General features: G+C 46.2%; 1 protein-coding gene across 2 annotated transcripts in view; it reads left to right on the top strand.

The window, feature by feature from the left end:
• Nucleotides 1–10,692, top strand: part of LOC128113541 (chondroitin sulfate proteoglycan 4-like) — an 83,328-nt gene extending 72,636 nt beyond the window's left edge. For both annotated transcript variants that reach the window (XM_052743301.1, XM_052743302.1), the window contains one exon: nt 1,184–10,692. In XM_052743301.1, coding sequence (XP_052599261.1) covers nt 1,184–3,228 — 2,045 coding nt within the window. In that variant the 3' untranslated portion in view covers nt 3,229–10,692. The remainder of the gene's footprint in view (nt 1–1,183) is intronic.
• Nucleotides 10,693–14,222: the final 3,530 nt, after the last annotated feature.

Consider the following 14,222-nt stretch of genomic DNA (forward strand, 5'->3'; position numbering starts at 1 on the left):
TCTCTAAGGCACAGTCATTAAAACTTAAGATGTCACTTGGGCTCTCACACCACCAATTGTCTGTTGTAGAAGAGAGAAAATAATCTTGGTGTCAATGCCATGATATCGCCCTCTTCAGTAAGACGGACACAGTTACAACCACTGTTAGCTACCCTACATGCCCCCATGTGTTTCCTGTCATGGGCCTAAAGGTGAGGAATGGGTGTGGCTTTAAAGGATCTCTTTATACCTCCAAATGGGAGCTTTATCCTGCCCATGACTGAAAGTTGTTGGTAAAAATGAAAACAATGAATGGAAAAGAATTAGTGAAAGCTGGGCCTGTCTCCATAGCAAGAGAAATTCAGGAAATGAACATCTTATAAATGAACGTACAGGTTTTAAAGCTTGCTGGCCTGGAAATGTTGACTTAATGGTTGTTTGCATTTGTTTCCCAATCGTTCTCCTCCCCGTGCTCTGCTCCAGCCATTCCCCCCTCCTCAGTCTTTCCCACCTCTGCCTTCCTGACACATGTGTGTTATCCTCTCCACTTCCCGTCTCCCTTCAGGTGATGCCTCTTGTACTCTCATGACCTCCAAATGCACAAGCACACACACACACACACACACACACACACATGCATGCATGCACGCACTCATAAATCTTGATTTTTTTCAAGTAAGAGAAAACATGGGACATTTGTCTTTCCAACTTTCACTTATTTAATCTAACAAAATCATCTCCAAGTGCATTCGTTTTCCCAAAAATGTCATGATTCCTTTTTTTCTTTATGGCGGTGTAGGATTCCACTGTATATCTGTACACATATATGTACCATATTTTCTTTACCATTGATCTGTTAATGGACATCCAGCCTGATCTTACATCCCGTCTACTGTGAATAATGCAACAGTAAATATAGATGTGCAGCTATCTCTGTGGGATGCTGACTAAGAGCTCTTTGACTCTGCACCCAAGAATGTAGAGTTAGATGATGGTTCTATTTTTGGTGTTTTGAGGGACCTCTGTTTGGCTTCCATAGATGCGTTTATGCTAAAGTTTTATTTTGCGTATGCTAATTCAGGTGCTTGAGCAACCTGGGTCTTTAGAATAATCCACTGAGAGGTGTGCTTGGGAGAGAAAGCTTTCTGACCTTCACCTGCAATGTCTGATTAAATGTCTCTTTGTTCTTTAACTGTTCCAACAGGAGCCTCTGTAAAGGAGGGAGGTGAAGTTCTCATTGACCAATCTAAGTTAGATGCTTCCAACCTCTTACTTCAACTACCCCAACCTCAGAGGTCTTCCCACGAAATCTGGTTCCAGGTTACAGCTCTTCCTTGCCATGGAACCATTATGGTTGGAGACAGAAACATCACCACAGGAAAACCCTACTTCTCCCAGCATATAGTTAATGCATTTGGAGTCACGTATCTTCATGATGACTCTGAATCATTGGCTGATAATTTTACCTTCGCCGTTTGGCCAAACCCAAAGAACAAGTCCACTAGCAAGCCAGAGGCTGACTTTCTGGAAGAGATGTTTAACATTACCATCAACCCTGTGAATGATCAGCCTCCAGAATTAAAGACCAAAGGGCTTCGGTTGACAGTTCTCCAGGGCAGTAGGTTGGTTGTGGGACCTGAAATCCTAAAAGTAGACGATCTAGACAGTCCTCCAAATGAAATCCGATACGTGATCATCCGTCATCCCAACAATGGCTTTTTGGCAATGGCTCACGATCTGGACACCACTGTTCAGCACTTTACACAAGCTGACATCAATAATGCTCAGGTGTGGTTCATCCAAGATGGAAGTCCGTCCTCAGGAGTGTTTTATTTTAGTGTGACTGACGGTGAACATCGCCCTCTCTACAAGCTCTTCCACCTCGATGTCATCCCCATCACCATCACTCTGGTGAACCTCACAGACCTGCTCCTCCCACAAGGCCAGACCACCGCCTCCATCACCAATGCTCACCTTTCTGCAGTGACCAATGGAAGGAGCCTGCAGATTGTCTACAGGATGACACAACCCCTCCAAAGTGGCCACTTGCTGATTGGAAACCAGGTGGTCACCAGCTTTGGACAGGAGGATTTGGACTCGGGAAGACTGTCTTACCACATGACCAACCTCACCGCCTCCGGAGATCAGCTGCGGGTCTCCCTGTTTACGGCGGAGAGTAACTTGACAGAGCGGACGCTGGGCATCAGAGTGCAGCCTTTACTGCGGGTTACACAGCACCTGAAAGTGGCCAACGGGGTGGCCCGTCAGCTGCAGCGAGAGGACCTTGACGCCACCGAGCTAGCTAGCAAGACAAACAGTGACCCCACATTTGAGGTGACACGACCTCCCACCCACGGACGACTGGTCCGAAGAGCAGTGGGCAGCCCTGTGATGGAAGAGATCACTCGCTTCACCCAGAGGGACATCAACCGAGGTGAGCTGGTGCTTGAGCCGTGTGCTAATCTAACAGGCACGGACGGACTGAATGACTCCTTCACCTTCTTGCTCAGCGCAGACCGTGTGCAGCCAGCAACAGGTTATCTGGCCTTTACCATAGTGCCACCAGACCCCTTCCCTTTACAGACATCTACACCACATGTGCCTTTATTCATCACTGGAGAGAGCCTCGTGGCCTCAGTTTTCTTTCAGAAGAAACTTATGGCTTCTGTTATAACACAGACGGAAACTCCAGGGAATCTGACCCAGATCAGATGGCGGGGGACTGATTCCTGGGGACAGCTCAATGGCAAAGAACCAGAAGGAGATGGCAAGGTCTTCGCCACCGAGGTCATTTGGCCACATGCTGCCACCAAAGCCGTACCTGGGGAAGCCATACAGCCCAGAGACAGCGGTTATCCTCTGATGGTCATCATACCCTTGGGTGCTGTTTTCCTCCTCCTGGTGGTGACCGTGGTGGCCCTGTGTGTCTGGCTGCTGAGCCGAAAGGAGGAGAAGGCTAACCCTCTTCTGCAGCCCCAGAGGAACCTTGAATCCCCATCTCCCAGCGGCAGAGCGGAGAGGAGTGGAGCTATTCCCACCGTCACTGTGACTCCCCTGATGAGGAGCGCCAGCAGCCCGACTCCCAGTCTGTTCCTGCCCCCACGGTGGTATGATCAGATGGCCTCTCCGGGGACTGAACCTGTAGAGAAATGTGCTCCTTGGGAGGCGTGGGTGAACCTGGATCCTGACATGGCCAAGCTCTGTCGACAAACCAACCCAGCACTGAAACAGAACCAGTACTGGGTATAAATGGGATCCGCCCCCACCCGCTCTTCCATCTCTCTCTTCCACTCCTCCCTCTCATCTACTTTCTCTCCCTCCTTCTCCCTCTCTCTTTCCCCCATCTCTCTCTCTCTCTTCCTGTCTCCTCTCCTCCCTCTTCCATATTTGTCTTTCCTTGCTCGTATTGACCACTCACTGCGTACAGGTACTAAGATCGGGACTGGACTATAATGATGAAGGAATGAATGCTGACTGAACAGGAAGGCCACCCTAACTACACAGTCGCTGTCTGGTGCCTTGGCGAGTGCTCTGACAGCACTCCTCGGCTTTCCACAGTGGGCGTGTTTCTGGACCTGCCATTCTCAATGCATATGCCTCTGTTAAGAATTACACTCCTCACCAAGGTACTACTGAGCATCTGGGTTCGACAGGAAGCAGAAGCATTAACTTGGGGCGTGGAGTTCAAGGGGGAAGAGTTGGTGACTTTTCGTGGTCACTCTTGGTGAGTCAGCAGGAAGTGCCAGTTCTGTCTCCACAGAAGATGTCATTTATTACATCAGTGAGTCTATTTATGTAATCTTGATGTGTCATCTTCTCCTCTGTGGAGCCTTCCTCATGCCTTGTTCAGATCGCAGGGCAGTCTGACCGCCTTTGAGGATAGTCACTGAGCACTTCATCAAGAAACTTGGTCATTCTGATGTAGAAAGTCAAGAAATATTATTTGAAGCCCTGTGGGATACAAAAGTGTGCTAAAAGCTTTAAAATTTTTTTTGATGCCTTAGTTTGGCATCTTTTTATAATAAATTGAAATAATGACAAATATGTAATTGTCTTCTTGAACCATGGACAACATTTCTGTCACTATAAAATGAAGCTTTAACACTTATATTAAGACTGCCTTGAGCTGCGGAATACAGCGCCCCCACAAGTGGTTTGGACCGAGGCAGGCAAAGGTTTTCTGCGAAGAGGAACATGGTAAAGATTTTAGGTGTGTGGATCACACATGGTCCCTGCCATTTGTTTTTCGATTGTTCATCCCTCTTAAAACGAAGTTGGTTTTAAGAAAATGTAAAGAAAGTGTTGGGTCCAGACCACCAAAGTTTATTAAACCAGAAGCAAACTTTATTCCAGAAAAATAAAAAAAATTATAAAGCACCGCAGGGCACAAAAGCTTATCAGCTAGCTGAGACCACAGCCAATGTTGGAATTCTGGGGCTGTGGCCATGAAGGTGGATACTGGCCCCCTTTTATAGTATCAGGCATGGGGTACATGCTAGGAGTCACGGAGAAACATCGGGCATGGGATGCGTGCTAGGAGTCACAGAGACACATCTATTAAAAGTTAACTTTAGTCCAGACAGTTGTTGGCTATAAGGGGCAAGGGGGTTAAAAGTTGACCCCTGGCTGCTGGCAGAGGAGCTGGCTGTAAAGCAGAGAGCCATGGTTAGCAGTTAACCTTCAGAGCTGATGACTGTCAGTTTTCAGTTCTCAAGCTCATAATTTTATATTTTTATATTCCTGGACCCTTCAGAAAGAAATTCTTAGCTCTTGAATTTGGCCTCCAAGACTATGTAGTTGGCCAGCCTTAGGTTTAGGCAAAAGAAGTATATTGAATTACGTCAGGTAGTGAACCTTCTGGAGGTTGGCATTCCAAAGCAGGCTCTGGCACTCACATTATTATCAAGGCCAGAAGCTCTTTTGTCCCCTCTGCTCTGCCGTCCTCCAGCTCTTGGTGATTGTGAGATGTCAACTGCAGAGCCCAGCAGAGTGAACATGTTCAAGGCAGAATCACACAGCACATGGCTTCTTGTTAGATTCATTCTGTTTGTATTATTTGTTTTATCATAAGGAGCATTTCTCCCCATTTTACTTGCTTTTATGTCTTGCTGTCTAAACCAGGCAGCATCCTTTCTAGTCTCCGCCAACCATCAAAAGAGGGAATGGAGTCTCATGACTGATGACCTCTCCTGAGGTCACTGATCTGCCCAAGTGGATTTAGAGAAGGATGAAGGGATGACTATTAGGGAGAGGGTGATAGGGCCTATTAAAATACTTTTCAGGTATTGCAATCCTTGGGACACCAAGATCCTGGTTTTTCAAATGGGCACCCGCCACATTTTCATGTTTAATGATTTTCTTAAAGCTGGAGCCCATGTTTCAGAGATAAGAATACCAGTTTTAGGACAAAAGCCCTGGGTCTGGGAGTCTCAACAGACAAAGCTCAGCCACTTGTCCCAGTACACTGAATAAAGAGGTAAATAGAGCTGGGTGTGGTGGTACATGCCTGCAGTCCTAGCACTTGGGAGGCAGAGGCAGGAGGATCACTGTAGTTTTGAGGCCAGCTTAGGCTACATGGCAAGTTCTAGGCCAGCTTGTGATATAAAGGGAGAATAACACCAATCAAGCAAACAACAACAAAGCAACCAAAAACAAACAGTAGACAGATGAGACAGAGAAAGATTTAGGCAGCATGGCCGCACTGGGAAGAATGGATTGTTATGTGATATTTCTGACAATAAAGCTTCCTTTGAATCAGAGGGCGGAGCTAGTCCCTAGCTGACCAAAATTAACCAGAGGTTTCGGAGGACTGAGGACAGATAGAGAGAAAGTAGTAAGGCAAGGCTTAGAGAAGATCTCAGTCCTTTTGAATGGAGGAACAGAGGCAATAGGAGGCCACTGGTCACTCCTCTGCTGCTTCTCTGATCATTCAGGTTCCCATATCTGACTCCCGATTTTTTGTTGATAAAGAATAATTAGATAACACATTAACAGATAAAGGGGATGGGTGACACCCATCCCCAAGTCTATCTTTATGGTTTAAACAGGAAGAATTGAGGCAGGTAACAAGAAGTCTGTAGTCTTGCTTGAGGGTGGTCTGGTTGGACGTTATCTCAGAACTGGTTCTGCAAACGGATTCCAGGACATCCTTATTGCTAGAGGGACCATCTGGTTCCGGGGTGAGGTGATTACTGTCATGGAATGTTCTGTCAGCCGAGGCCTGCTGTTCCGGGAATGCAAGGGGACTGCAGGTTTAAGGCAGCAGCTGGAGACTTTGAGGCACCTTCTGTGAGTCTGGAAAAGGACGTTGTGAAAAGCTGATTGCATGGTTCCCCCAGGGTTTGATCTCTGTATGTTTAAGGCCAGCCGGGACTACATACTGAGACCCCATCTAAACAATATATCCTAGTTCTCTTTGTGTGCCTCCAGCCTTGAAGGGGAGGGAGATCGGGAAAGCATCACTGGCATTTGGACACTGTTTGAGTGGCCAGCATGCCTATGTGCAGAATTAAGCAGGAATCTGACCCACCCATGGTTTTAAGATAAAGAGCAGATGCCAAATGAAGGAAGCAGGGAGATGGTGGCATACCTGTTCTACTTTGTATTACCTGTGAGCCCAAGGGAGGGGTCAGCACTCTTTAGAAAAGTGATTTCTGAGTCCCTGTTATAGGAAGATGGGGCTGTGTGAGGGGAGAGGGACTTCCCAGGACACTGGACAATGGTTGCAGAGGAGGCTGCTTTTTGAGTTTAATCGGTAGAGGCCAAGGATGCTGCCACAGCCAACATTCCAACAAACGCTTGCCCTAGACGAAGAATCACCTGGGTCCAGTCCCAGGTGTAAGTATTGGTGAGGCTGAGGAATGCCAGGGGAGCCAGCATGAAGCAGCATCCTCTGTACCTGAGGAAGGATTCATAGACTCATTACTAAATCTAGGCAAAAAGTACGTCCTGAAAACAGAATGGAGGGCTGAGTTTGAAACTCCTGCGAATAGCCTGCATGGACCTTATTTTTAAAAAGGATACATTAAAAACACAACCCAACAGCCAGATCATTTCCATTCATTATTTGTTTAAGGAAAATATTATACCTTCTGTCAACAGATAGAACACGTCCAGGGGACAAAGTCACAAGGTAAAGGTGAGGTCGAAGTGCGCCCAGAACCTGTGACATCTGCTGTACTTTTTATGGAAAATGCTTTTGGTCTCATCTTCCCTCTGTTCCTCAAAGGGTCGCTTCCCTCCCAGCCCAATTTTAATTGCTCTTTTGGAAGCAATTTCACAGTCTACAGACCAGGCCGCAGCTCGGCACATTTGGGCATAGGGACAACCACGTGTGTCTTAGTTCTAGCCTGCCGTTTATCACGGGCCATGAACACTAATGTCACTGTAGCTGTTAGGGTCAGAGCCTGGGCCCTGGCGGTCCTAACAAGTAGGGCTGTTCCACCTGCCCTCAATAAGCCAATTAAAGACACAAAGTAATAGCAAGAAAACAGAAAAAGATGTATTCAATGTGGCCACGTTGGGAAAGGAAACAAGGTCCAGTAACACTACCAGTCATCTTCTAGGTTCTGACATGAGATATAGGCTTAAACAGAAGCCACGAGCTACCACCCAGCATTCATACACACACACTCACACACACCATAGTTTATGGTACCTCTCTCTCCTGCAATTGGTCTGACAGGTTTTGAGAACTATAAGAAATCTCTGGGAGGGATGCTCCCCCCTGGGAGGGATGCTCCTCTCTGTGAGGGATGCTTCCCACTTAGAGGGTTGCTCTCCTCTGGCTGATGCCAGAATTCAGCCTTTTCTTTTTCCTAGCATGAGCTTCCTGGATAAATGTCCATTTGCTGGGGATATGGTGTTGAAAGGGAGGGGCACAAATGTCTCCTTACAATAGCTATTCCTGCCAGGGCTGTTCGTTACATTAATGCCAAGGAACACTTCTCTACTCTCCTTCCAAAAGTGCTTCCCTCCCGGGTTCCCATATTCCTCACTCATAAACTGCTTCTTCCTAGCGTTTTTTGTATGCGGAAGAAGGAAGCTTAAGAATCTTCATCCAGGGTCGATCTAGCTGTAACTCAGAATTGTTCTTAGCTCCAGTCTAACCCAAGCACTCAGAGCCGCATGCAGCACACACAAGGCAGAGATGCTCAGGACCATCTGCATCCGTTAGGTGGGTTTCTCTCCCCCTTGACTGGTCAATGCCTGCTCTTTGTAGACGAGCCAGATGTCCCTGGCTAGCCCAGCCTGTTGGCCGCTGCTTTGCTTGGGCCATAAGCTCTTTGCCGCTAGGATTGCCAGCCTGGCCAAATGCAGAGTCTGCTCCTCAACCCGTTTTCCTGCTAATCTTGCCATTCCAAACAAAGACAGTCCAGGTCCATGTTGGAAAGGGGTACAGCGATGCTTCATGCAATAGCCCCCATCCTTGTTAGCAGCTAGGCCTGCCAGAGCGGGGCCGGTGTGAGATCCACATGTCAAAGCTCACTGATGAGTCAAATAATTAATGCAGAGTTTGGAAAGTTTTCTCTGCCCTTCCAGAGGCTCTGGAACAGTCTGGTTTGCAGATGGAGTCAATTAAAAGGAAACAATGTCTACCATTTGGTGCTGGCTCAAAGAAAGCATAAAATAATTTTTTTTTGGCAAAGCCTTGTTCAGCATTGAAAGTTGAAGTTCTGGGAATGGGAAATCAGTTGAAACGGCTCCCCCCACAGGAGGGCTATAACTGAATAATCTCAACGCTGCCACAATGAGTGTGATACTTCTCAAAAAGCTCCTGGGAAGTTAGTAAATATATATACCGAAGGCCAATAGCAGAAGAATGTCTGATTTCTGCTTGACAGGCTATTATGGGATGGGATGGGAGTGGAAGGCTTTTCCTAGTTTTTCTATCTTTTTATTTTGCTTCTCTTCACCCCATAACCCACCCCTATCCCAGCTCAAACTCCCACAAATATCTTTTCATAACAAGAGTCTGATGGATTCTAACCAACAGGGGTCCCTCTTCAAACACCCAGATGCATGTCCTTATAGGATGGCATTAATTAGGTGGGGTTGGAAGGTGGCCCTCCCTCTGGTTCTTCAGGTTTCCGGAGCTGAAATACACACATTTGGAAGTGGTGGAAGACGACGTTGTGTATCAGGCCGTAGCCCCTAATTTCAGAGTGGGAATGGGCCGCACTCCTCTCTGGTCTTTTGGAATTATTGTGATTAAAGTGAGGTTCAGTTCTGCACAAGAGTTGTGGGGATCGAAGTGGGCCTGGAGGCCACTGTGACATGCTGACGGTCGTGTCCTTTGGTAAAGATGCTCTCTGAGAGCACTTTGGGCTAGTTCATACACACCTGGAGGCTTCCTTCCACAGAGATCCACTGACATTATTAGGCACCTGATGCGTATGAGACATTGCTAGATTCCCCTGGACTGAATGCTAGATGCTGTCCTGCATGCAGCTGTTTGTGACTGTCTTTTCTTTCTTTTTTTTATTTTTTTTGTTTTTCTTCCTTTTTATTTATTCTTTGTGTCTTTCACATCATGCATCTCCATCCCATTCATTTCCCGTCACTTCATATCCACCTTTTGCCCTTGCAACCTCCCCACCAAAAATAAAATAAAGTAAAATTTAAGAGGAAAATGAAAAAAAGAGAGAGAGAAGGAAAAGTCAGTCTCATCATGGAAGCTGTAGCGTGACACAGTGAGTCACACAATAAACCCTTTTATCCATATATCTTTACTTGTAAGTGTTCATTGCAAAGAGTCATTGGTCTAGTTCGAGGGCCCTGGTTTCTGCTACACTCTTGATGCTGGGCCCTCATTGGAACTCTTCTTGGCTATCCTGCTGTTGTTGCCCTGTGTTGTGGAGATCCGGCAGCTTTGGGTCCCCTCACATGCTCCAGCAGATCACAGATGGGGTGGGTGTTGGGTTGGACCAACTCATAACCCTGGTTCTGGGCCTGGGTAGTTGCAGCTTTGGTCAGCCCACCAGCTCTCCCCCGTCCTCACTACCAGGGTGAGCTCTCCTGCATTGCCCTGTCAAGTTCACCCCTTGCAGTGATGAGCAAGGGGTGGGGCCATTTCTCCAGCTTTCACACCCTCAGGGTCAGTTCTCCCACACCTATGCCTTCAGGGCCAGCTCTACTGTGTTGCCCCGTGGAGGTACAAGGGTCACTCTCCTGAGTACTACAGCTGTTCGGTGATTTTTAAGAACCACAGGGGCATGCCAGGATACAAGAGAAGATGGGGAAATGGGACAACAAGACACTGAGCTTAGGGAAAGGTGGGGGGATCCCACTTGAAGTGCTCAAAGGTGCTTCGATGCCCAAGGACTTGTCACCCTACATTCAGCAGGGCGACAGGGCTATCATTTTCGGTTTTGTCGTGCCTTTAATGATTTGGGTAGCAGTGTAATGGTAGCTTTGCAGCATTTGGAAGTGTTCTAGTTCATGGACCAGTTTGGGAAGCTCTGGCTTCGGTGATTTCTAAAGGTCTACTAGAATTCTGCCGTAAACCCATTTGGGCCAGGCCTGGACCTTTTTTGGTTGAGTACTTTTTTATTGCTGTCAATTTGTTCCTTATGATGGATCTGCTTGGGGTTTGTATCCCTTCTTGGTTTCACTTTGGTATGTCATGTATATATTATGAAATTCCTCCATTTCTTTTAGATTTTTCAATTTAGTAGAATAAAGGTGTCCTTACAACCTTCTGTGTTGCATTGACATCTGTGTGTACCTTCCGTCTCTTATTTTATTGATTTGAGTCTTCCGTCTCTTTTGGTTAGTTTGGTTAGGGATTTGTCAATCTTGTTAATCTTTTCAAAGAACCAACTCTTTGTTTCATTGATTCTTTGTCTTTTTTATTTATTTGTTTCTATTTCATTAACCAGCCCTGATTTTGATGATCTCTTCCCATATCCTGTTTTGTTCTTGTTTTTCCCAGGCTTCCAGGTATGTAATTAAGTTATTGATTGAGTAGTCTTCAAGTTTTTGATGTGGGCACTTGGCATTATAACTGTTCCTCTCTAGACTGCATTTACTGTACTCCATAGACTTTGGTATGCTGTGTTTTTATTTTCATTCAATTCTAGGAATTTTTAAATATCCTTCTTGATTTCTTCCTTGACGCAATTATCTTTAAGTAATGTGGTTTTAAATTTCCATGTGTTTGTATATTTTCTGTAGTTTCTTTTGACAGCTAGCTTCATTCCATTGTGGTCAGATAGAATGTGAGATATTGTTTCAGTTTTCCAGCTTAGGGTCAGGAGTTTGAAAGGACCACATAGAGAACTTAAGTGTTTCCTATTCGTCTGAGGGTAACAGGATCATCTAAGGGGTAGGTAAGAGATGGACTGAGTGTTTGATGTGCTGGTGTATGGTGAACAGGAAGCCAGAGCTTCTGATGAGTGTGCCCTGTGGACAAGATGTGGATCTAGAGGCCAAGTTAGCATGTGATCATGTTAGGCCCCATCTAAAAGGATATCCAAAGGGGCGTAGAGACCTATGACCTAGGCACAGAAAAACCAATGGACTTGCTAGATTCCTCAAAGGTGAGCAAAAGAAAGTGGCCAGGCAGAAAAGAGTTGTACTTGCCCTACCAAGAGAACACGCATCCACACAGAATTTATGGATGGAAGATGACCATGGTTTCAGAAGAGCCATTAAGGCTTGTAGATAGTCAGCCTTAAGTATCTCAAAAAGGAAGTCACAGTATCTAAGCCGGGGTCAGCACCAACCAGGAAACAACTTTTCTGTTCCCCAATCTACCAGTCCTGAAGGAGCTGAAGCCATGCTGAGCTGGGAAGGGGTGTAACAAGGAGAGACTTGCCCTTCTTGACTTCAGGCCCAAACTATATGGTGGTGGTGATTGGGCAGGGGGAGGAGGGAGTCCTTGAGCTTGAAGGAAAATTTGAAATTAAGGCTGGATACTTTAAGGCTAACCTCACATTGTTAATTAAGCAACCCTAAAAGTGTATTCCACATGTGACCAGAAAACTTGTAAGTGTTAAAAACTCTGACCCTGACAGCAACAGCTTGCAGAGCTGATTGAAGGCAATAGGAAACAAAAATGAAGTCTGTTTGCACGCCATGGCCTGCCTTTTCCAACATGATGTTTACATGCAGCAATCATTTCTGTTTGTCGGAACCCTGCCTCTTCTACAGGGATGAGGACCAGATGCCATTGTCGTGTTTTTAAATTGTACTTTATCATCACAAAACCAATCTATTTTCAATCTCTTTCCTCTGAGATGTCCAGTCTGGCTGTCCAGTTAGAGACTGCCTTGTTCACCACTTTGGACATTTATCCTTCTTTTTGACACAGCCTTGGAAGCACCTTCCTATGTTTGGGGAATCCCTCCTTTTCCAGGCACAGCCCACTCTCCTGAGTACTACAGCTGTTTGGTGATTTTTAAGAACCACGGGGGCATGCCAGGATACAAGAGAAGATAAAAATCAAGTGCCTGGTTCCAGCCTCCTTCCAGCCAATGTGCAAGATGGTCCTGAATGCAGAAGCCTGTGACAGGTAGAAACAGGAGATGTCCGCAGTCTGTTTTGGTGACAAGTAGCAGTACCGCAGTACCAGAAGTTACATCAAGTTTCCAGAGGTGGGAATGGCATAGGCTGGTGCCTGGGTATGGAAAGGGATGCCTGCAATGATTGCAGCCATCTTGGATGGACCAGTTCTGTAGGGTGGATTGAACAATGGTTCTGGCCTCCATAGCATCCAAGACTAGCTCTCTAATGCTTGTAGAGATTAAATGAGCTCCACAGAAGTCCTTAGAAATAATTTCAAATTGCTACAGCTTCAAATACACCATTACAACTTGGTCTAAGATAGCATGTTATATAATTACGATAAAGTTATTAAAAACAATACACTCACCCTATCATTGGTACAACATTACTATCTAACTGTGCCCGTTATTTGAATTTCACCAATTTTCTCATCAATGACCCTTTTCTATTTCAAGATTGAACTCAAGACACCATGTTGTTGTGGTTTCTGTTTCTCCTTAGTCATCCCATCTCTTTCCACATTTTAAACAAAAAGTGCTGGTCAGTTGTTTTGTACAATGGCCCTTGGTCTGGACTTTCTCTTTGTTGGACTGGAGATAACGGATTTGAGGAGGAAATACCACAGACACCTAGTGTCCTCGTTGCATGATACTGGGTAAATAACCCCCAAGTGACCTACAGCAATGTTAACTAGTTGATTAAAGTGCTATTTCCCAGGCCTATCCACTTTGAAGTTATTATTCACTCCCCACCCCCACCCTTGTTTCGACGCTGGTTGTTACAGGAGTTTGCTGAGTCCAGTCTGTTTAAGGGGAGTGGAATTAGTTTCTGCCTTCCTGGAGGGGGACATGTATAATTTGGAAATTTTCCTGAAAAAAAAAAAAAAAAAGAATTCCTGTCTCCTCTATTTATTATGCGGTCCTCAGCATAGCGTAAGAAAAGGACATTTGTTGACCAAGGGGGGAAAAAAATTGCAATTGAGTTTCTTAGAACACGGACTAGTAGGAAACATAACTCGAATGGCAGGCCCTGAAGAGGTACTGGAGACCAAGGCCTGAGCCCTCATGTGAGAAACGTGAATGACTGTGGTGGGCTGTACTCCCTTGCCAGAGGACTGGTTTCTGCCACAAGGTTCTTCATTTTAAAGGGGTTCCTCATAGCCTGACAGGGCTGATGCCTCTGGTGGCCTGGGCGTCTTCTACAGGCCTCTGTAGAACTCAGGGCAGAACACCATGGATGTTCCACAATCGAAGGTCACTGGGACCAAATTCTTAGACAGAAACTCATTTTCTCAGCCCGGACTTCTGCTTCCTTCTTTCTGGACCAATTGTCCGCTTGTGTCCATCAGTGTGGCCAGGAGTGGGGTGGAGTTACTTCTTCCCTCCTTAACAGGATTCTAGGGAGGAGTCAGCTCCGCCAAGAGGGAGGACCGCATGATGACGCTGCAGAGTGCTCCTCCCATACTTTCTCTTCCTTGTCCCGGAGAAAACATGTTGTTCCTGAAATAGCATCAGAGACTGCATTTGTGTCAAAGCGCCCACATGGATTCCTCTGCTCAGCATGAGGGCCCCTCTTCATTTTCTGGGGTCTTGGCGTTGCTTTCTAAAATGTGTAAAGCAGGTAAGGTAGAGCTGCTCCACTCACAATTTGGTCATGGGCTTACGTCACCCTTTCCCTGCCTCCCTGTTGCCCGAGAGGCTGCCCAGATCTCCCTCAGAATATGGCTTTAGGGAGGT

The sequence above is a fragment of the Peromyscus californicus genome, unplaced genomic scaffold (assembly GCF_007827085.1).
Source record: "Peromyscus californicus insignis strain IS unplaced genomic scaffold, ASM782708v3 Scaffold_18__1_contigs__length_77618521, whole genome shotgun sequence".
NCBI classification, from domain to species: domain Eukaryota; kingdom Metazoa; phylum Chordata; class Mammalia; order Rodentia; family Cricetidae; genus Peromyscus; species Peromyscus californicus.